The 23,370-nt window shown below is 39.6% G+C and overlaps 1 protein-coding gene and 1 pseudogene across 1 annotated transcript; both read left to right on the plus strand.

Annotated features, from left to right (window-relative positions):
• Positions 1-687: 687 nt before the first annotated feature.
• LOC138441688 (olfactory receptor 7A5-like) lies at positions 688-1,625 on the plus strand (annotated as a pseudogene).
• An 8,973-nt stretch (positions 1,626-10,598) lies between these two features.
• Positions 10,599-11,546, plus strand: LOC138441689 (olfactory receptor-like protein OLF4). The gene has a single exon (XM_069592784.1). It carries the CDS (start codon positions 10,599-10,601, stop codon positions 11,544-11,546), a length of 948 nt encoding a protein of 315 aa, XP_069448885.1.
• The last annotated feature ends 11,824 nt before the right edge of the window (positions 11,547-23,370 follow it).

Consider the following 23,370-nt stretch of genomic DNA (forward strand, 5'->3'; position numbering starts at 1 on the left):
TGATTACAACCATCTTGTTAAGAGGTATGGAGGGCTTGGGCTTGAGTCAGGTATGAGATACAGCATATGACATATTCTTCTTTCTGACATATATTTTATTTAATATCTTCATTCACTATCCTTGGATTGAGAGAAATTTACTTTTCAGCACTTTATATTTCTTTCCTCCATGTGCTTGGATCATGATTAGCACTAAATATTTCTCAAATGAATGAAGGAATATCACATTAAAACTCTAGAATATATGACCTCTTAGCAACTGTGATGAGAATGGGACAAAAATTCCTAATCAAAAATGAAATGAAATATACCCTCAAAGGGGCTTCTTGACTCAGCGATTTAAAATCTGCCTTCAATGTAGCAGCCATTGAAGAGACATGGGTTCAATCCCAGGTTTGGGAAGAACCCCTGGAGGACAGCAAGGCAACCCACTCCAGAACTCTTTCTTGGGAAATCCCATGGACAGTGGAGGCTGGTGTGCTATGGTCTTTGGGGTCGCACAAAGTTGGACAAGACTGAAACTGCTAAACATACACACATATGCTCAAAGAGAACTTATCTTAAATAAAATATTACACCAACTCCTTGAGGGCTAAATATAAATTACAATATTTCAGGTATGTGAATTATACCAGTAGGAGTGAAAATTGTCATTATTTCCTTTTTCCTGGTAGTCGACTACACCCCATGGAACCAAGTAACAATACACAGATTTCAGAATTTCTTCATTTGGGAATTTCAAAGGAAGCCAACTACAGCCCCTCATACTTGGGCTTTTCCTCTCCATATACCTGGTCACTGTGCTTGGGAAGCTAATCATCATCTTCACTGTCAGCTCAAACTCCCACATTCACACCCCCATGACTTTCTCTCCAACCTGTCCTTTGTAGACCTCTGTTTCATTTCCACCACCATCCCAAAGATGCTGTGGAACATCCAGACACAGATCAAAGGTATCACCTATGAAGGCTGCATCACCCAGATGTATTTTTGTATGCTGTTTGCAGGATTAGACGACATTCTCCTGAGTGTGATGGCCTATGATCAGTATGTGGCCATCTGCCACCCCCTGCACTATATGGTCATCATGAGCCTCCGGCTCTGTGGACTGCTGGTTCTGATATCCTGTATGTTGATTGCCTTGTGTTCCTTGCTACACAGCTTAATGTTGTTTGATTGTCCTTCTGTACAGTTCTGCAAATCCCCCACTTTCTCTGTGAACTCAGTCAGGTGGTACAACATGCCAGTTCTGACAACTTTCTTAATAACATATGATGCATTTTTCAGCTGTCCTGATGGGTGGTGGTCCTTTTGCTGGTATCCTTTACTCTTACTCTAAAATAGTTTCCTGCATATGTAAAATCACATCAGCTCAAGGAAAATACAAACCATTTTCCACTTGTGTGTCCTACCTCTTGGTTGTCTTTCTATTTTATTTTACAACCTTAGGAGTTTACCTTAGCTCTGGTGCTACCCACACCTCACATTCAAGTACAGTTGCCTCGGTGATGCACACTGTGGTCACACCCCTGCTGAACCCCTTCATCTACAGTCTGAGAAATCTAGATATAAAGGGGGCTCTGAAGAGTTTATATTTGACACCAAGTATAAAAGACCAATTATAATTCCCTGGATTGCATATCTGAAAGCCTCAGAACCAGAAATGTGATTCTTTGATCACTGTGAAATAAAATTTGCTCCCTGTATGTATTTTCTGGAATTTCCATTTTTCTTTCCTTCTTTGGATTCAGCATATTTATACAATTTTGGCACTTTCTTTATTAAGCTTTATTCTCAGTGTTATACACAGGAAATTTTAATTTTTCCTACTCCACAATTTACATACCTTTGAAGAAAAATATGTTTGGAAATTTCATTTCTTTGGTGGGGTATCATAGATTTATGAATAATTTGTTAAGAATCATGTTTTTTAATTAGAATATTTAGTTTGCTGACACTGATAGAGATTATCCATAGGTATGCGTATTGCCAGTGTGTTCTTTGTTTCTTGTTTGTAGTTCTTATTTTTTCCTTCTTTGTGTTTCTTTAGATTTGATGTTTTATTTAGTGGTATGGTTTGAGCAAGCTCTGGGAGATGTTAAAGGACAGGGAAGCCTAGTGTGCTGCAGTCCATGGGGTAGCAACAAGTCAGACACGACTGAGTGACTGGACAGCAAAGTAATAATGCTTGTGTTTCTTTCTCTCTAGTTTTTGTGTATCTAGTGTAGTTTTTTTTAATGTATGTTAAACAATGGGTTTTGTATGATGGCTTACAGCTGTGTTTTCTTTTTAAAACAGGCTGTCTTTTAAGTTCCTGCACTTTCAAATATTCACTATATTTTCACTTCCTGAGCTACATTTGTGTTTTTTTTTGTCATATTTAACACTTCACTATTTATCCCTTTAATTCTTATTGTAGCTATACTTGACTTTAGAAATTCTTTTTGTCTATTAAATTTTCATTCTAGCTTAAGTGATTTGATTTGCAGTCTTTCTACAAGTTTGCCTTAATTAGTGGGATTATGCCTTTTGTATAGTTACTTCCCACTTGTTATACCTTTTTCTTTCCTTAGAGAAGATTCTACATCATTTCTTGTCGAGAACATTTCATACAAAGATGGGCTCGATAAAGGACAGAAATGGTCTGGACCTAACAGAAGCAGAAGAAATTAAGAAGAGGTGGCAAGAATACACAGAAGAACTGTACAAAATAGATCTTCACGACCCAGATAATCATGATGATGTGATCACTAATCTAGAGCCAGACACGTGGAATGTGAAGTCAAGTGGGCCTTAGAAAGCATCACTACGAACAAAGCTAGTGGAGGTGATGGAATTCCAGTTGAGCTGTTTCAAGTCCTGAAAGATGATGCTTTGAAAGTGTTGCATTCAATATGCCAGCAAATTTGGAAAACTCAGCAGTGGACAGAAGACTGGAAAAGGTCAGTTTTCATTCCAATTCCAAAGAAAGGCAATGCCAAAGGATGCTAAAACTACTGCACAATTGCACTCACCTCACATGCTAGTAAAGTAATGCTCAAAATTCTCCAAGCCAGGCTTCAGCAATACGTGATCGGTGAATTTCCTGATGTTCAAGCTGGTTTTAGAAAAAGCAGAGGCACCAGAGACCAAATTGCCAACATCCGCTGGATCATGGAAAAAGCAAGAGAGTTCCAGAAAAAATATCTATTTCTGCTTTATTAACTATGCCAAAGCCTTTGACTGTGTGGATCACAATAAACTGTGGAAAATTCTGAAAGAGATGGGAATACCAGACCACCTAACCTGCCTCTTGAGAAATCTGTATGCAGGTCAGGAAGCAACAGTTAGAACTGGACATGGAACAACAGACTGGTACCAAATAGGAGAAGGAGTACGTCAAGGCTGTATATTGTCACCCTGCTTATTTAACTTCTATGCAGAGTACATCATGAGAAACGCTGGGCTGAAAGAAGCACAAGCTGGAATCAAGATTGCTGGGAGAAATATCAATAACCTCAGATATGCAGATGACACCACCCTTAAGGCAGAAAGTGAAGAGGAACTAAAAAGCCTCTTGATGAAAGTGAAAGAGGAGAGTGAAAAATTTGGCTTAAAGCTCAACATTCAGAAAATGAAGATCATGGCATCTGGTCCCATCACTTCATGGGAAATGGATGAGGAAACAGTAGAAACAGTGTCAGACTTTATTTTTTGCGGCTCCAAAATCACTGCAGATGGTGACTGCAGCCATGAAATTAAAAGATGCTTACTCCTTGGAAGAAAAGTTATGACCAACCTGAATAGTATATTCAAAAGCAGAGCCATTACTTTGCCAACTAAGGTCTGTCTAGTCAAGGCTATGGTTTTCCCTGTTGTCATATATGGATGTGAGAGTTGGACTGTGAAGAAGGCTGAGCGCTGAAGAATTGATGCTTTTGATCTGTGGTGTTGGAGAAGACTCTCGAGGGTCCCTTGGACTGCAAGGAGATCCAACCAGTCCATTCTGAAGGAGATCTACCCTGGGATTTCTTTGGAAGGACTGATGCTAAAGCTGAAGCTCCAGTACTTTGGCCCCCTCATGCCAAGAGTTGACTCATTGGAAAAGACTCTGATGCTGGGAGAGATTGGGAGTAGGAGGAGAAGGGGACGACAGAGGATGAGATGGCTGGATGGCATCACGGACTCGATGGGCGTGAGTCTGAGTGAACTTGGGGAGATGTGATGGACAGTGAGGCCTGGCATGCTGCGATTCATGGGGTCTCAAAGAGTTGGACACGACTGAGTGACTGAACTGAACTGAACTGAACTGAGGCTTAGAATTAATAAATTGTTACAGTCCTTGCTTGTCTGAAAAGGTCCTTATCTCTGCTTCAATTCTAAATGATAGTCTTGCTGGGTAGTATGCCCTAGTTTGCAGGTTTTCCCCACTCATCACTTTAAATATATCAGATTTCTCCCATCTGACACGTAATGTTTCTACAAATAAAAAGAAAAAAAAAAGGAAATCATTTGATAGACTTATAGGGTACCTTTTTAATATAATGCTTCTTTTCTTTTGCTTCCTTTAGAAACCCATATCTTTAATATTGCAGTTTTCATGGATGGATCTTGGTGTGGTTCTTGTTGCTGTCATTTTGGGGGGACACTTTTATCTTCTGGTACCTGATTCTGGTTTTTTATTCATCTTTGAGAAGGTTTTCAGGCATAATTTTTTCAAATACCTTTTGACTATCTCTCCTTCTGTCTTTTCCTTCCTGGACACTCCAGTTATGCCAGTGTTGGTGTTCTTAATGTAGTCAAACATCCCTCAAAATATTCTCATTTTTAATTTTTTTTTCTTTTCTAACAGAGTCATTTCCATTATTCTATATTTCAGTTAACCTATGCATTCTTCTGTATTACCTGGTATACTATTAATTACTTCTAGTTGTTGGCTATTTCCTTTATTGTAGTGTTCAGTTCTAACTAGTTTGTATTTTATAGTTCCCAATTAAAATGATCACTGTTTCATCAGTCTTTTTTTTTTCAGAGAATTAAATATTTTATGGTCTTCCACTTATTAACAAAGTGCACAGGGTGAATACTGGAAATAAAACTTCATTTGGAAGGTTCCTTGAATCATTTTAGCTTGAGAAAATGAAGTTTCATATCATCTTTACTAATGCATTGATTCGAAATCTGGCAAACTGTTTCTTTCTCTTTCATTACCTGTTTTTTAGGCATGTTTTTAGGGCTTGAATCAGGTGTGAGATATGGCTTCATCTTTGACTTGTGGCCAATACTGGCCTAATAGGAGGGAGGCAGCTCCCAAGTTGCTAGAGCAGAAGCCCTGAGGATCAGGTCTGAGCTGACCTTGTTCCCCCTATGTGTGTGCTTCCCCACTCCCGCACCAGCTCGGTCGACCCAAAGGGGAGCAGTGCTGGAGCAAGAAGTGCTAGTGTGAGGCACTCTACATGTGGTGGGGCATGGACCTGTTGGCCTGGGCAGAGCTTGAGATGCAGACTGCCTCTGATGCACTGTCTCTGAAAGCACTGCCAACAGTTGTCCCTCCCCTGCTCAGAAGCATCTTTGGGTCTGAAGCTCTTTTGTCGCTACAGTATGGCTACTGTTCTTATTATGGTATGAGGTGCAAATCCAGGGAGCAGGGACTTGCATGGACTTCTGGTATGGATAGTGGTGTGGGCTGTGGCACACGGCTGTAGTCAGTGATTGGGGTTGCTTCTGATGTGAAGCCCATGTAAGCGCCAGTAATGGCAGAGATCGTGGCCCTGTTAAGACATTGCTTCATGCCTGAGCCTCTGCTGTGATTCACAGCCAGGTTCCCAAGCATCCACTCATCTCAGGTTGTGGCACACACACACACACACACACACACACACACATTATATCTTTATCTATCTATCTATATATACATATATATGTATATGTATGTGTATATGTATATATACTGCATCTCGTGTATGCAGGCAGATTCTTTACTGCCTGATCTACCTAGTGGATCTGCCTGCAATGCAGAACATGTGAGTTTGACCTCTCCATCGGGAAGATCCCAGGGGAATGGAAAGGCAACCCACTCCAGTATTCTTGATTGGCAAATCCTACAGACAGAGGAAGCCTGGCAGGCTACAGTCCATGGGGTCACAAAGAATCAGATGTAACTGGGCACAGTACACACACACACACACACACACACACACACACACACATAATACTCTAAGATAGTTCATGGTACATATCAACATATAAATATCTCTCTTATCAGTACAAACATTTAGTAGTGAGGGGATAAAGGATAGCTCTTAACTTCTGATATAACTGGGAGATTTCTAATTGACTTGGAGAAACTATCATGCATCCAAGGAGTATATTGACCAAGGTTTTATTCCAAAGTAGCAAAGTCATCCCCTTTTTTGAAGAGGATAATAGCAATGTTTCGAGATTTCAGTGGTTCTGTCCCTGCCCCAAATCAAAGTATTAAAGACCCAAGGGACCTAGTCAAGACAAATCCTGAATGTTACAGTTTAAAGAAAATTTTGGTTGTTTTAATATAAATTTATTTATTTTAATTGGAGGCTAATTGCTTTACAATCTTGTATTGGTTTTGCCATACATTAACATGAATCTGCCACGGGTGTACACGTGTTCCCCATCCTGAACCCCCCTCCCGCCTCCCTCCCCATACCATCCCTCTGGGTCATCCCAGTGCACCAGCCCCAAGCATCCTATATCATGCATCAAACCTGGACTGGCGATTTGTTTCACATATGATATTATACATGTTTCAATGTCATTCTCCCAAATCATCCCACCCTCGCCCTCTCCCAAAGAGTCCAGAAGACAGTTCTATACATCTGTGTCTCTTTTGCTGTTTCACATACAGGGTTATCATTACCATCTTTTTAAATTCCATATATATGCATTAGTATACTGTATTGGTGTTTTTCTTTCTGGCTTACTTCACTTGTATAATCAGCTTCAGTTTCAACCACCTCATTAGAACTGATTGAAATATATTGTTTATTTTTTAAAAATTTTTTAATTTTAAAATCTTTAATTCTTACAGGCGTTCCCAAACATGAACCCCACTCCCACCTCCCTCCCCATAACATCTCTCTGGGTCCTCCCCAAATGGCTAAGTAATACTCCATTGTGTATATGTACCACAGCTTTCTTATCCATTCATCTGCTGATGGACATCTAGGTTGCTTCCATGTCCTGGCTATTATAAATGGTGCTGTGATGAACATTGTGGTACACGTGCCTCTTTCAATTCTGGTTTCCTCGGTGTGTGTGCCCAGCAGTCAGATTGTTGGGTTGTATGGCAGTTCTGTTTCCAGTTTTTTAAGGAATCTACATACTGTCCTCCATAGTGCCTGTACTAGTTTGCCTCCCCACCAACAGTGTAACAGGGTCCCCTTTTCTCCACACCCTCTTCAGCATTTATTGCTTGTAGACTTTTGGATAGCAGCCATTCTGACTGGCATCAGATGGTACCTCATTTGATTTTGATTTGCATTTCTCTGATAATGAGTGATGTTTAGCATTTATTCATGTGTTTGTTAGCCACCTGTATGTCTTCTTTGGAGAAATGTCTGTTTGGTTCTTTGGCCCATTTTTTGATTGGGCTATTTATTTTTCTGGAATTGAGCTGCAAGTGTTGCTTGTATATTTTTGAAATTAATTCTATGTCAGTTGCTTCATTTGCTATTATTTTTCTACTCCGGGATGTGATGACATGCTGAGAACCTTAGGGATTTAGAAGCAAGAGAATTAAGAGGGAGGAGTAATAAAAAATAAATTCACCCAACTTATAATGCAGTGTCTTAGGTATAGAGAATTAGCAGAGGGAAAAATCCATTCTGTCCAGAAAAGTGTCCTTATGGGAAATCATGTAGTTACAGGTTGGAGTAATCAGAGGAAACATGCCTAATGAGCTGACACAGGAAGCAGCAAATATCTCCTCTGCTGCAGTCGCTCAGCCTCTGCCACTTTGATTGGGGAGGACCTGGTTCTTGCCTTTGAAGTTCTGCATCTGTCTGGGAACCAATGCTTGATTTTTATCACTTCCTGTTTTCTTATTTGGGAACAAATTTTCCGTCTGCATCAGTAATCATTTAGGGAGGAATTTTGACTTCTACAGAAAAAGCTTTCTCTCTCAATCTGCAGGCAGGTGAGTCTGAGAACACCACAGACCCTGCAGGAGAGTGTCAGTGATGATGGAAGCCCGGGATGTGGACCTGAGGTCACTTGAGGACCAATCTTGCATAGCCCAGAGGCCAGAGGTCATTGTGGTTGTTTTCCGGTTTTCCTAATATTAATGTACTTATTTATGGTCTAAAACAAAGTGAACATTGCACTTGAAAATGCAAGTGTCAATCTTGACAATTAAATGGTAATAGTAGAAGCTCAGAAGGAATGATGTCAGTGGTTTAGTTGCTAAGTTGCTCCAACCCTTGTGTCCCCATGGACTGTAACCCACCCGGCTCCTCTGTCCATGGGATTTCCCAGACAAGAATTCTGGAGTGAGTTGCCATTTCCTTCTCCAGGGGATCTTTTAGACCCGGGGATTGAACCTCTGTGTCCCGCATTGACAAGCAGATTCTTTACTTTCTGAGCCACCAAGAAAATCCCTTTAAAGGGAACGCATGTACACCTGTGGTGGATTCATGTCAATGTATGGCAAAACCAATACAGCATTGTAAAGTAAAATAAAGTAAAAATAAAAATTAAAAAAATTTTTAAAAAAAGGAATAGGAGGCATAAAATGCATCCAGTAAAAGTAGAAAATAAGTATAAGGATCTTATTTATGAACAAGAGGAAACAAATAGGGGGAAGTCCTAAAGAAAAAGAAATCTGCTTTATATGCTTCATATAAAACATATCCAACTTCTGTTGTATTTTGTCTATCTCTGATATTGAATTGGTAGCTTATATTCTAATTTTTTCTTTTCCTTTTGGGATATTCAAACTGTAAGATGTTCCATGTCATACATCTTTCATTATTTTAATGTTCTTGGACCAAAGATATTTTTCTTGATTATGTTTCCAGACATCAAGGCGATGTCACTGGAGTTGGAATGTTTATACAGCAAGGAAACCTTGTTTATTGCATTTTCTCAGGGTTTACTGAGTATATTGGATATTTTTTCCCTAATGTCTATATATCCATTTCATTTCTTTCTGTTTCCTTCACTCGTACATTTTATTTTTCACTAAATACCAAGCAGAAATTGACTATACAAAAAATGAACCCCACATTTATTTTTCCATGAGAAGTTTATAAACTGGAATTTCACAGTAAAAATTATATATTCTTTTGGAGAATAATTATTTGACCTGACCAGCTGAGCTGTAACCACTCACAGCCTAAAGAGGGTGAATCTGGGTGACCAATGTATGATGGTGACACAACATAGAACATGGTGTGTGTGTGTGTGTGTGTGTGTGCGCGCGCGTGCTTTTGTCTTGAAAGGGAGAACAGTTCTCAACAGCAGAGGCACCTGGACCCATATGCTAAATGACATAGACACAGATCAGAGCAACAGATTGAACCAAGTGAATTGGATATAATTCATAGGATGGTTTTATAGCTAAATTGATAATGTGTAAGGAACCACATGGAAAGAGGGATTCTCTATGGATGGAAGGTTCAGCTGTAGCAGGAAGGCCACCTTGTTCCTCAGCATCCCTGACACCATCTCTAATCACTCCCCCTCCTGCTTATCCCTCTGCCCCACTGGCTTTCATGTTTGCTATTGAACATGTGGAACAAGCATCTTTCTTCCTCATATCTTTAGCAGTGGCAAGTTGCTCTTTCAGGCACATAATTCTGACATCACACTAGCTCCTTGTCTCTCTTTCTTTAAGAATTTGTTCAAACATCACCTAGTTTGCTGGACTTTCCTGAACACTCAGGGCAAAATAATACCTCCTACCACTTTCTTTTATACCTGGCTTTGTTTCATCATGGCATCTATCACATTCTGACATATTCTATCATATTTTATTAGCATAACCTCATTCACCATCCTTGCATTGCTAGAGGTTTGCTTTTCAGCATTTTCTACTTCTTGTCTCCATGTTCTTGGAACATGGTTAGCACTAAATATGTTTTTCTCAAAAGATAGATGGAATATCACATTAATACTCTAGAATATATGACCTCTTAGCAATAGTGATGAGAATGGGACAAAAATTCCTAGTCATAAATGAAATGAAGTATATCTTCAAGGGGCTTCTGCAGTGACTCAGTGGTTTAGAATCTGCCTGCAATGCAGTACCTGTTCATGAGAGGCAGGATCAATCCCTGTGTTGGAAATAACTGCTGGAGGAGGGCATGGCAACCCACACCAGAATTCTTTCTTGGGAAATCCCATAGACAGTGGAAGTTGGTGTGCTATGGTCCTTGAGGTCGCACAGAGTTGGACACAACTGAAGTGGCTCAACATACACACATGGTTGCCATTGCCATCTCCAAAAGAGAACTTATCTGCAAATAAAATATTAGCATCAACTTCTTGAGGGCTAAATAGAAATTGCAGTATTTCAGTTATGTGAATTAGTATGAGTGAAAATTGTCATTATTTTCCTTTTTCCTGATAGTCACCTCCACCCCATGGAACCAAGTAACGATACACAAATTTCACAAGTTCTTCTTCTGGGACTTTCAAAGGAAGCAGAAATACAGTCCTTCATATTTGGGCTTTTTCTCTCCATGTACCTGATCATTGTGTTTGGAAACCTGCTCATCATCTTGGCTGTCAGCTTGGACTCCCACCTCCACACCCCCATGTACTTCTTCCTCTCCAACCTGTCCTTTGTAGACATCTGTTTCACCTCCACTACCATCCCAAAGATGCTGTGGAACATCCAGACACAGAGCCAAGTTATCACCTATGAAGGCTGTATCACCCAGATGTATTTTTACATTCTCTTTGCAGAATTAGATGACTTTCTCCTGACAGTGATGGCCTATGATCGGTATGTGGCCATCTGCCACCCCCTGCACTACATGGTCATCATGAGCCCCCAGCTCTGTGTATTGCTGATTCTGATATCCTGGGTGCTGATTGCCTTGCATTCCTTGTTACACAGCTTAATGGTGCTGCAATTGTCCTTCTATCCCATTGTACAAATTCCCCACTTTTTCTGTGAACTCACTCAGGTAGTTCAACTTGCCAGTTCTGACAACTTTCTTAATAACATAGTGATATATTTTTCAGCTGTCCCGATGGGTGGTGGTCCTTTTGCTGGTATCCTTTACTCTTATTCTAAAATAGTTTCCTGCATATGTAAAATCACATCAGCTCAAGGGAAATATAAAGCATTTTCCACCTGTGTGTCCCACCTCTTGGTTGTCTCCCTGTTTTATTTTACAGCCTTAGGAGTTTATCTTAGCTCTGGTGCTACCCACACCTTACATTCAAGTACAATTGCCTCAGTGATGTACACTGTGGTCACACCCCTGCTGAACCCCTTCATCTACAGTCTGAGAAATGAAGATATTAAAGGAGCTCTGAAGAGATTCTACTTTATGCCAAGTTTAAAAGACCAAATACCCTAGTCCCCTGGATTTCATAACTCAAAGCCTCAAAACCAGAAACTGTGATTCTTTGATCATTGTGGAATAAAATTTTCTCCTATTTGTTGCCTGGGATTTCCATTTTTCTTTTCATCTTTGGATTCAGCATCTTTATGAAATTTTAGGAACTCTCCTTATTAAGTTTTTTCCTTAGTCTTATGCATAGGCAGTTTTTGTATTTTCCTACTTCAAACTTTTCCTACCTTTCGGTCAAAACGTTTGGAGATTCTATTAATTGATGGGACATCATAGATTTATTAACCATAATTACTTATTAAATGACACATGTCATCCCAAGAAAATTTTCTTCTATTTCCCTGAAGTAATAGTTTTGAGTTGCATTAATCATTTAAAAATACAATTAACAACCAAGGGAATTTATATTATTTTTATTACAATTGGTTGTTATCAGTGATATAGAAAAATAACTGTCAGGTTACAGGAGGATTTCTGACTATGAAAAGTTAGAACTTTTAACTCTCTTGTTCCAATGTCAACTTGTGTGTCTCTCTCTATATATAGATATATGTATAAATGTGTGTATATATATACACATGGTCTTTTTGCCCAAAAGATCTTTTAGGTGACATATTGTGTGTGTGTGTGTGTGTGTGTGTGTGTGTGTGTGTGTGTGTGTGTAGAGTATTATATCGGGTACAGTAGTACTCTATATTTATTTCAAGCCCAGAATGTCTGGAAGAAAGCATAAAAGCAGTGGTGATATTGCTGGTACAGCTAAAAAGCACAAAGTAACAATGATGGAAACAAAAATAACTAAGACAGTGGAGCAAGGTCAAACGAAGCAATTGGAAGACCAGCAAAATTAATAAGAGACAAGAGGAAGAAGATGTAACTGAAGAACAGGAGAGATCCAGAACACAGGAAAGAGCCAGGGAATTTCTTGATTTGAGAGGGCACTTGATGAGAAGAGTCAACTCATTGGAAAAGATCCTGATGCTGGGAAAGATTGAGGGCAGGAGAAGGGGCAACAGAAGATGAGATGGTTGGATGGCATCACTGACTCAATAGACATGAGTCTGAGCAAACTGGGAGATGGTGATGGATGGGAAAGCTTGGTGTGCTGCAATCCATGGTGTCTCACAGAAGTGGACATGACTGGGTAACTGAACAACAACAAATGAGTTTTTGAGGCATAGAACCTGATTGCAGAATGGTACATGAAGGTTGCAGCAGCTGTTAAGAATGCAATCCAGTGCTGCCATGTCATCTCTGATAGTATAAAAAGCTACATCAGGACATCAGTAAATTGTTTTTTCAAGTGCTTAGTAACTCATTCATGTCCAACTCTTTGTGACCACATGGACTGTAGCCACCAGGCTCCTCTGTCCATGGAAATCTCCAGGCAAGAATACTGGAATGGGTCACCAGGGCCTCCTCCAGGGGATCTTCCCAACCCAGGGATCGAACCCACATCTCCTGCATTGCAGGTGGATTTTTTTTAACCATCTGAGCCACCAGGGAAGGCAGAGAATACTGGAATGGGTAGCCTATCCTGTCTCCTGGGGAACTTCCTGACCCAAGAACTGAACCAGGGTCTCTTGCATTGCAGTTGGATTATTTACCAACTAAGGTATCAGAGTATCCCAGGAGCTACTGAAAAGTTTTTTCAAGAGGGTAGATCAAATGAATCCAGCAAGGAACCAGAACCTGTGCCATCAACATCAGGCATGAGTGAAATTTCAGCTTCCATCTCCTACCATTAATGATCCTTCATCTCTGCCCTCTCCCATCTCCTCTCACTCCTCCATTCAATAATTTTGTCTGTTCACTCAATGCCAACCCCTATATGCCAGCTGCTGTACTCTACCACTGTACTTTTCAAGGCACTATACAGTAAAATTAAAAAGGTTTTCTTTATGTTTTGTACTTATTTTTTTATGTGTTATTTGTGTGAAAAGTAGTGTAAACCTGTTACAGTGATGGCTGTGGTTTAGTCACTCAGTCATGTTCAACTCTTTGTGACCCAATGGACTATAGCCCACCAGGTTCTTTTCTCTATGGGATTTCCCAGGCAAGAATACTGAAGTGGGTTGCCATTTCTCCAGGGAAACTGATGATAGTACTATGTAACTGATAGTGCTAGTTGGGTACCTAGGCCAACTTTGTTGGACTTGTGAACAAATTGGACTGAAGAATACACTCTTGGAAAGGAACTCATTTATATCTAGGAGATGTGCTGTATTATATTCCTGTTTCCCCTTGAACATTTACAGTAATTCCCACTCATGCATCTTTCCGTAGCTCTAAGTTAAATATCTCACTTTTTTCTAAAATTATCTATAAAAATAAAAGAATCAATGAATGTACATTTGAATATCATTAATTATAAATCCTCACTATAATCAGAGATCTCTTTCATTATTATGATCAAAGGGCAACTGAAAAGAGAGGTTGAATTCTTGCCCAGTCTGTAATTCAGGCTTACCTATTTTTCTCCACAAGTACTTATTTTATTACAATTTTCCCTGGTTTCTTGGAAAGTAACCTCAGTAGGATCACATTTTAATATAGTCTTTTGAAATTACTTGAAAAATAGAATGAGCATGAATGCTGTCTCAAATATTGATGTAAATGCCCAAAATAAGAAGTAGCAGCTTTTTACAACTGTCTTCACATTTGCTTATTTTGATTGTTGTATCAATAAGCTCTCAGTGGCTTTCTGTGCTTTGCAAAAGTTTTCAAGTCTAATTAGGTCACATTTGTTTATTTTTGCTTTCATTTCCTTTGCTTTAGGAGACTGATCTTAAAGATATTGCTATTATTTAGCTCAAAAACTGTTCTACCTAGTTATTGTCTATGATTTTTATGGTTTCCAGTCTTACATTTGTCTTTAATCCGTTTCTGTTTATTTTTGCATATGGTGTGAGAAATATTTTAATCTAATTCTTTCTACATAGCTGTCCAGTTTTACTAGCACCACTTGTTGAAAGACTCTTTTTTGTTTTTTATTATTATTCTTACCTTCTTTGTCATGGGTTAATTGGCCATAAGTGTGTGGTTTATTTCTTGGCTCTCTATTCTGCTCCATTGATTGTTTGTGTCTGTACCATGCCATTTTGATGACTGTAGCTTTGCAGTATAGTCTGAAGTTTAGGAGAATGATAAGCCCAGCTTTGTTGTCATGGAGGGGAGGAGGTTGTTTGGTTGGTTGGTTGGTTGATTTTGTTTTGCAATTGCTTTGGCTATTCAGGTTCTTTTGTGGTTCCATATGAATTTTAGGCATGTATGTGTGTTAGTCCCTCAGTTGTGTCCATCTCTTTGCGACACCATGTACTGTAGCCTGCCAGGGCTCCTCTATACATGGGATTCCCTAGACATGAATACTGGAGTGGGTAGCCATTCCCTTCTCCAGAGGAGCTTCCTGACCCAGGGGTTGATGAACCTGCAATACCAGCCTGCAATTACCATTGCAGGCTGATTCTTTACCATCTGAGCCACCAGGGAAGCCCTGAATTTTAGGAATATTAATTCTATTTCTGCGGGAAATGTAAGTATTTTGAAGTATTAGGAGTGAATATTGGAAGTAGAGAGAGTAGACATCCTTGTTTTGTTCCTAAATTTATAGAAAGTGCTTTCAACTTGTCACTGTAGAATATGACTTTGGTTGGGTTTATGTCATAAATGCCATTATTTTGTTGAGATATGTTCCCTCTATACCCACTTTGATGAGGATTGTTATATCATGAATGGATGTTGAACTTTATCACATGTTTTTATTTCTGCAACTACTTTTTACAATTTTTTACTGTGCTATAATTGATTTACATTGCTGGGTTAGTTTCAGGGGTACAGAGAAGTGAATCTGTAATACATGTAGGTATATCCTCTCTTTTTAGTTTATTTCCCCATGTAAGCCATTACAGAACATTGAATAGAGTTCCCTGTGCTATACAGTATTAGTTATCTATTTTAAACTCAGTTGTGTGTATATGTCAAGTGTAGATTATTTTTGATGTGTTTGTGGGCAAGGTGGGCTTCACATCCTCTTACTCTGCCATCTTAGTCTTCTCCTTCAAGATTTCAACATTTTTGTATAACTGTGTAGCATTACATTTTATATACATATATGCCTTCTTCTTTATCCATTCATTCATTGATGGACACTTAAGTTGTTTCCATATTTGGCTATTGAAAATAATTTTGTGGGTGGTCCTAAGATGGTGGAGGAATAGGACAAGGAGACCACCTTCTCCCCCACAAATTCATCAAAAGAACATTTAAACGCTGAGTAAATTCCACAAAACAACTTCTGAATGCCGGCAGAGGACATTAGGCACCCAGAAAAGCAGCCCATTGTCTTTGAAAGGAGGTAGGAAAAAATATAAAAGACAAAAGAGGTAGGGATGGAGCTCCATCCAGGGAAGGGAGTCTTAAAAAGAGAGAAATTTCCAAACACCAGGAAACACTCTCACTGCTGAGTCTGTGGCGAGCCTTGGAAGCACAGAGGGCAACATAACAGGGAGGAAAAATAAATAAATAATTAAAACCCACAGATTACGAGCCCAACAGTAACTCCCCCGGTGGAGAAGCAGCGCAAAAGCCTGCCATCACTAGCAAGTGGGGGCTGGGCAGGGAGGCGGGGTCTGCATTGCTTAGAGTAAGGACGGAGCCTGAATGCCCTGAGGGCAATCTGAGCAAACTAACTTGGGGTAGCAAACCAGACTGTGGGATAGCTACAAAGCGAAAAGCCAGCCCTAACCTAAGACACCATCAGGCCCACACACAGAACAAAGGACTGAACAGAGATAGCCAGCTGCAGACCATCCTCCTCTGGTGACAGGCAGCCAGAGCCAGAAGGGCGCAGTCGCAGCCCCAGAGAGACATTATCTACCAATCTGCAAGCAGGCTTCTTTGCTAACCAAGACTTCTTGGGTTCTGGGCAGTCAACATCCCCCTGAGAAGGTGCTCAGTAGTACACCCAGAAAACCGAGTGACAGGAATGGGGGAGATGATAAGTAGCAGCAACCGTGCTCGCCGAGCACCTTATCACCTGAGCTGCTTGGACCTGGGAAAGGCACAAAACACAGGCCCAACCGAATCTGCGCCTCTGAGGACTACCAGAGTGCCTGAACCTGAGCGGCTTAGACCTGGAGGTGCAGGCAGCCCAGGGCCAGCCTCAGACGGTTCCCTGTGGAGCAACCTAGAGCCTGAGCAGTGTGGACAGGGAGGTCACCTGCGCCGTGTGCAGGGGCAGGCCCAGTGTGACTGAGGCACTGTGAACACATGCCAGTGTTATTTGTTTGCAGCATGCCTCCCTCCCCACAGCACGACTGAACAAGTGAGCCTAAAAAATGTCCACCACCACCCGCCTTGTGTTAGGGAGGAAATCAGATACTGACGAGAACAGCAAACAGAAGAAGCTAAAACAGAGGGAACCACCTTGGAAGTGAAAGGTGCAATAGATTAAAACCCTATAGTTAGTACTGACTACATAGGAAGGGGCCTATAGATCTTGAGAAGTATAAGCTGGACTAAGGAACTAGCCAAAAATGAACTGACCCCATACTGCCCACAATACCACCAGAGAAAGTCCTAGATATATTTTTACTATTTTTATGATCATTCTTTTCAAATATTTTTTAAAAATTTTAAGTCCTCTATTACTCTTTTAATTTTCATTTTTATACCCTACTATTACTTTGCAAAAAAAAGACCCTATTTTTTTTAAAGCAAACTTCATATATATATATATATATATATATATATATATATATATATATATTTGTTTTATTTTCTTCTTTTCTTTAATATTATATTTTTGAAAATCCAACCTCTACTCTAGATTTTTAATCTTTGCTTTTTGGTATTTGTTATCAATTTTGTACCTTTAAGAACCCAATCTTCAGTACCCATTTTTACTTGGGAGCAAGATTACTGGCTTGACTGCTCTCTCCCCCTTTGGACTCTCCTTTTTCTCCACCAGGTCGCCTCTGTCTCCTCCCTCCCCCTTCTCTTCTCTACCCAACTCTGTGAATCTCTGTGTGTTCCAGATGGTGGAGAACTCTTAAGGAACTGATTACTGGCTAGATCTGTCTCTCTCCTTTTGATTCCCGCCTTTTATCCTCCTGGCCACTTCTGTCTCCTTCCTCCCTCTTCTCTTCTCTGTATAACTCTGTGAACATCTCTGAGCCATCCAGACTGTGAAGCGCACATAAGGAAGTGATTACTGGCTAGCTTGCTCTCTCCTCTTTTGATCCACCTCATCTCATTTGGGATACCTCAAACTCCCTCCTCCCTCTTCTCTTCTCCATGTAAGTCTGTGAACCTCTCTGAGTGTCCCTCACTGTGGAGAAACTTTTCATCTTTAACCTAGATGTTTTATCAATGGTACTGTATAGAAGGAAAAGTCTTGAGACTACTGCAAAAATAAGACTGAAAACCAGAAGCAGGAGGCTTAAGTCCAAATCCTGAGAACACCAGAGAACTCCTGACTCCAGGGAACATTAATTGACAGGAACTCACCAGGTGCCTCCATACCTAGACTGAAACCAAGCACCATGCAAGGGCCAAAAAGTTCCAGAGCAAGACATACCACACAAATTCTCCAGCAACACAGGAACTCAGCTCTGAGCTTCAATATACAGGCTTCCCAAAGTTACTGCAAAACCAATGACATTTCATAACTCATTACTGGACACTTCATTGCACTCCAGAGAGAAGAAATCCAGCTCTAGCCATCAAAACACCGATACAAGCTTCCCTAACCAGGAAACCTTGACAAGCCACCTGTACAACCCCACCCACAGCAAGGAAACTCCACAATAAAGAAAACGCCACAAACTGCCTGAATACAGAAAGGACACCTGAAACTCAGCAATATAAACAAGATGAAGAGAGAGAGGAAAACCCAGCAGGTAAAGGAACAGGATACATGCCCACCAAACCAAACAAAAGAGGAAGAGATAGGGAATCTACCTGATAAAGAATTCCAAATAATGATAGTGAAAATGATCCAAAATCTTGAAATCAAAATGGAATCACAGATAAATAGCCTGGAGACAAGAATTGAGAAGATGCAAGAAAGGTTTAACAAGGACTTAGAAGAAATAAAAAAGAGTCAATATATAATGAATAATGCAATAAATGAGATCAAAAACACTCTGGAGGCAACAAATAGTAGAATAAGGAGTAGAAGATAGGATTAATGATGTAGAAGATAGAATGGTAGAAATAAATGAAACAGGAAAAAAGAAAAACGAATTAAAAGAAATGAGGACAATCTCAGAGACCTCTAGGAAAATACTAAATGCCCCAACATTCAAATCATAGGAGTCTAAGAAGAAGAAGACAAAAAGAAAGACCATGAGAAAATCCTTGAGGAGATAATAGATGAAAACTTCCCTAAAATGGGGTAGGAAATAATCACCCAAATCTGAGAAACCCAAAGAGTTCCAAACGGGATAAACCCAAGACGAAACACCCCAAGACACATATTAATCAAATTAACAAAGATGAAACACAAAGAACAAATGTTAAAAGCAGCAAGGGAAAAACAACAAAAAACACACAAGGGTATTCCCATAAGGATAACAGCTGATATTTCAGTAGAAACTCTTCAGGCCAGGAGGGAAAGGCAAGACATACTTAAAGTGATGAAAGAAAATAACATACAGCCCAGATTACTGTACCCAGCAAGGATCTCATTCAAATATGAAGGCAAAATCAAAAGCTTTATAGATAAGCAAAAGTTGAGAGAATTCAGCACCACCAAACCAGCTCTCCAACAAATGCTAAAGGATATTCTCTAGACAGGAAACACAAATGGGGTGTATAAACTCGAACCCAAAACAATAAAGTAAATGGCAACGGGATCATACTTATCAATAATTACCTTAAATGTAAATGGGTTAAATGCCCCAACCAAAAGACAAAGACTGGCTGAATGGATACAAAACAAGAGCCCTATATATGTTGTCTACAAGAGACCCACCTCAATACAGGGAACACATACAAACTGAAAGTGAAGGGCTAGAAAAAGATTTTCCATGCAAATATAGACCAAAAGAAAGCAGGAGTAGCAATACTCATATCAGATAAAATAGACTTAAAACAAAGGCTATAAACAGAGACAAAGAAGGACACTATATAATGATCAAAGGATCAATCCAAGAAGAAGATATAACGATTGTAAATATATATGCACCCAACATAGGAGCACTATGTAAGACAATTGCTAACAAGTAGAAAGGGGAAATTAACAATAACACAATAGTAGTGGGAGACTTTAATACCACACTCACACCTATGGATAGATCAACTAAACAGAAAATTAACAAGGAAACACAAACTTTAAATGATAAAATAGACCAGTTAGACCTATTTGATATGTATAGGACATTTCACCCCAAAACAATGAATTTCACCTTTTTCTCAGGTGCACACGGAACCCTCTCCAGGTTGATCACATCCTGGACCATATATCTAGCCTTGGTAAATGTAAAAAGTTGAATCATTCCAAGCATCTTTTCTACCACAATGCAGTAAGATTAGAGCTCAATTACAAGAGAAAAACTATTAAAAATTCCAACATGTGGAGGCTAAACAACGTGCTTCTGAATAACCAACAAATCACAGAAGAAATCAAAAAAGAAATCAAAATATGCATAGAAACGAATGAAAATGAAAACACAACAACCCAAAACCTGTGGGACACTATAAAAGCAGTGCTAAGAGGAAAGTTCATAGCAATACAGGCATACCTCAAGAAACAAGAAAAAAGTCAAATAAATAACCTAACTCTACAACTAAACCAACTAGAAAGGAAGAAATGAAGAACCCCAGGGTTAGTAGGAGGAAAGAAATCTTAAAAATTAGGGCAGAAATGAATGCAAAAAAAAAAAAAAAAAGAAAGAAAGAAAAGAGACCATAACGAAAATCAACAAAGCCAAAAGCTGGTTCTTTGAAAGGATAAATAAATTTGACAAACCATTAGCCAGCTTCATCAAGAATGAAAAGGAGAAAAATATCAAATCAATAAATTTAGAAATGAAAATGGAGAGATCACAAAAGACAACACAGAAATACAAAGGATCATACGAGACTACTATCAGCAATTATATGACAATAAAATGGACAACGTGGTAGAAATGGACAAATTCTTAGAAAAGTACAACTTTCCAAAACTGAACCAGGAAGAAATAGAAAATCTTAACAGGCCCATCACAAGCACGGAAATTGAAACTGTAATCAGAAATCTTCCAGCAAACAAAAGCCCAGGTCCAGATGGCTTCACAGCTGAATTCTTCCAAAAATTCAGAGAAGAGCTGACACCTATCCTACTCAAACTCTTCCAGAAAATTGCAGAGGAAGATAAACTTCCAAACTCATTCTATGAGGCCACTGTCACCCTAATACCAAAACCTGACAAAGATGTCACAAAAAAAGAAAACTACAGGCCAGTATCACTGATGAACATAGATGTAAAAATCCTTAACAAAATTCTAGCAATCAGAATCCAGCAACACATTTAAAAGATCATACACCATGACCAAGTGGGCTTTATCCCAGGGATGCAAGGATTCTTCAATATCTGCAAATTAGTCAACATAATATACCACAGTAACAAATTGAAAAATAAAAGCCACATGATTATCTCAATAGATGCAGAGAAGGCCTTTGACAAAATTCAACATCCCATTTATGATAAAAGCTCTCAAGAAAGCAGGAATAGAAGGAACTTACCTCAACATAATAAAAGCTATATATGGCATATATGGCAAACACACTGCAAATATCCTCAATGGTGAAAAATTAAAAGGATTTCCCCCCAAATCAGGAACAAGACAAGGGTGCCCACTTTTACCACTACTATTCAACATAGTATTGGAAGTTTGGGCCACAGCAATCAGAGCACAAAAAGAAATGAAAGGAATACATTGGAAAAGACAAAGTAAAACTCTCACTGTTTGCAGATGACATGATCCTCTACCTAGAAATCCCTAAAGACTCCACCAGAAAATTACTAGAGCTAATCAATGAATATAGTAAATTTGCAGGATATAAAATCAAAACACAGAAATAGCTTGCATTCCCATACACTAATAATGAGAAATCAAGGGAACATTTCATGCAAAGATGGGTTTGATAAAGGACAGAAATAGTATGGACCTAACAGAATCAGAAGATATTAAAAAGAAATGGCAAGAATACACAGAAGAACTGTACAAAAAGATCTTCATGACCCGGATAATCATGATGGTGTGATCACTCATCTAGAGCCAGACATCCTGAAATGTGAAGTCAAGTGGGCCTTAGAAAGCATCACTACAAACAAAGCTAGTGGAGGTGATGGAATTCCAGTTGCGCTATCTCAAATCCTGAAAGATGATGCTGTTAAAGTGCTGCACTCAATATGCCAGCAAATTTGGAACACTCACCAGTGTCCACAGGACTGGAAAAGGCCAGTTTTCATTCCAATTCCAAAGAAAGGCAATGCAAAGAATGCTCAAACAACTGCACAGTTGCACTCATCTCACACGCTAGTAAAGTAATGCTCAAATTTCTCCAAGCCAGGCTTCAGCAATACGTGAACCGTGAACTTCCTGATGTTCAAGCTGGTTTTAGAAAAGGCAGAGGAACCAGAGATCGAATTGCCAACATCTGCTGGATCATTGAGAAAGCAAGAGAGTTCCAGAAAAACATCTATTTCTGCTTTGATGACTATGCCAAAGCCTTTGACTGTGTGGATCACAATAAACTGTTAAAAATTCTGAAAGAGATGGGAATACCAGACCACCTAACCTGCCTCTTGAGAAATCTGTATGCAGGCCAGGAAACAACAGTTAGAACTGGACATGGAACAACAGACTGGTTCCAAATAGGAAAAGGAGTACATCAAGGCTGTATATTGTCACCCTGCTTATTTAACGTCTATGCAGAGTACATCATGAGAAACGCAGGACCTGAGGAAACACAAGCTGGAATCAAGATTGCTGGGAGAAATATCAATCACCTCATATATGCAGATGACACCACCCTTTTGGCAGAAAGTGAAGAGGAACTAAAAAGCCTCTTGATGAAAGTGAAAGAGGAGAGTGAAAAAGTTGGCTTAAAGCTGAAATTCAGAAAACTAAGATCATGGCATCCGGTCCCATCAATTCATGGGAAATAGATGCGGAAAACGTTGAAACAGTGTCAGACTTTATTTTGGGGGGCTCCAAAATCACTGCCGATGGTGACTGCAACCATGAAATTAAAAGACGCTTACTTCTTGGAAAAAAATTTATGACCAATCTAGATAGCATATTCAAAAGCAGACACATTACTTTGCCAACTAAGGTCTGTCTAGTCAAGGCTATGGTTTTTCCAGTAGTCATTTATGGATGTGAGAGTTGGACTCTGAAGAAGGCTGAGCGCTGAAGAAATGATGCTTTTGAACTGTGGTGTTGGAGAAGACTCTTGAGAGTCCCTTGGACTGCGAACAGATCCAACCAGTCCATTCTGAAGGAGATCAACTCTGGGATTTCTTTGGAAGGAATGATGCTAAAGTTGAAACTCCAGTACTTTGGCCACCTCATGTGAACAGTTGACTCATTGGAAAAGACTTTGATGCTGGGAGGGATTGAGGGCAGGAGGAGAAGGGGATGACTGAGGATCAGATGGCTGAATGGCATCACTGTATCTATGGACGTGAATCTGACTGAACTCCGGGAGCTGGTGATGGAAGACAGGCCTGACGTGCTGCGATTCATGGGGGTCACAAAGAGTCAGACACGACCGAGCAACTGAACTGAACTGAACTGAATAATGAGAAAATAGAAAGAGAAATTAAGGAAACAATTCCATT

The sequence above is a fragment of the Ovis canadensis genome, chromosome 5, assembly GCF_042477335.2.
Source record: "Ovis canadensis isolate MfBH-ARS-UI-01 breed Bighorn chromosome 5, ARS-UI_OviCan_v2, whole genome shotgun sequence".
In the NCBI taxonomy this organism is placed as follows: Eukaryota; Metazoa; Chordata; class Mammalia; order Artiodactyla; family Bovidae; genus Ovis; species Ovis canadensis.

Excerpts from the sequence above, each read along its gene's own strand:
- LOC138441689 (XM_069592784.1), top strand. The coding sequence starts at position 10,599 with ATGGAACCAAGTAACGATACACAAATTTCACAAGTTCTTCTTCTGGGA.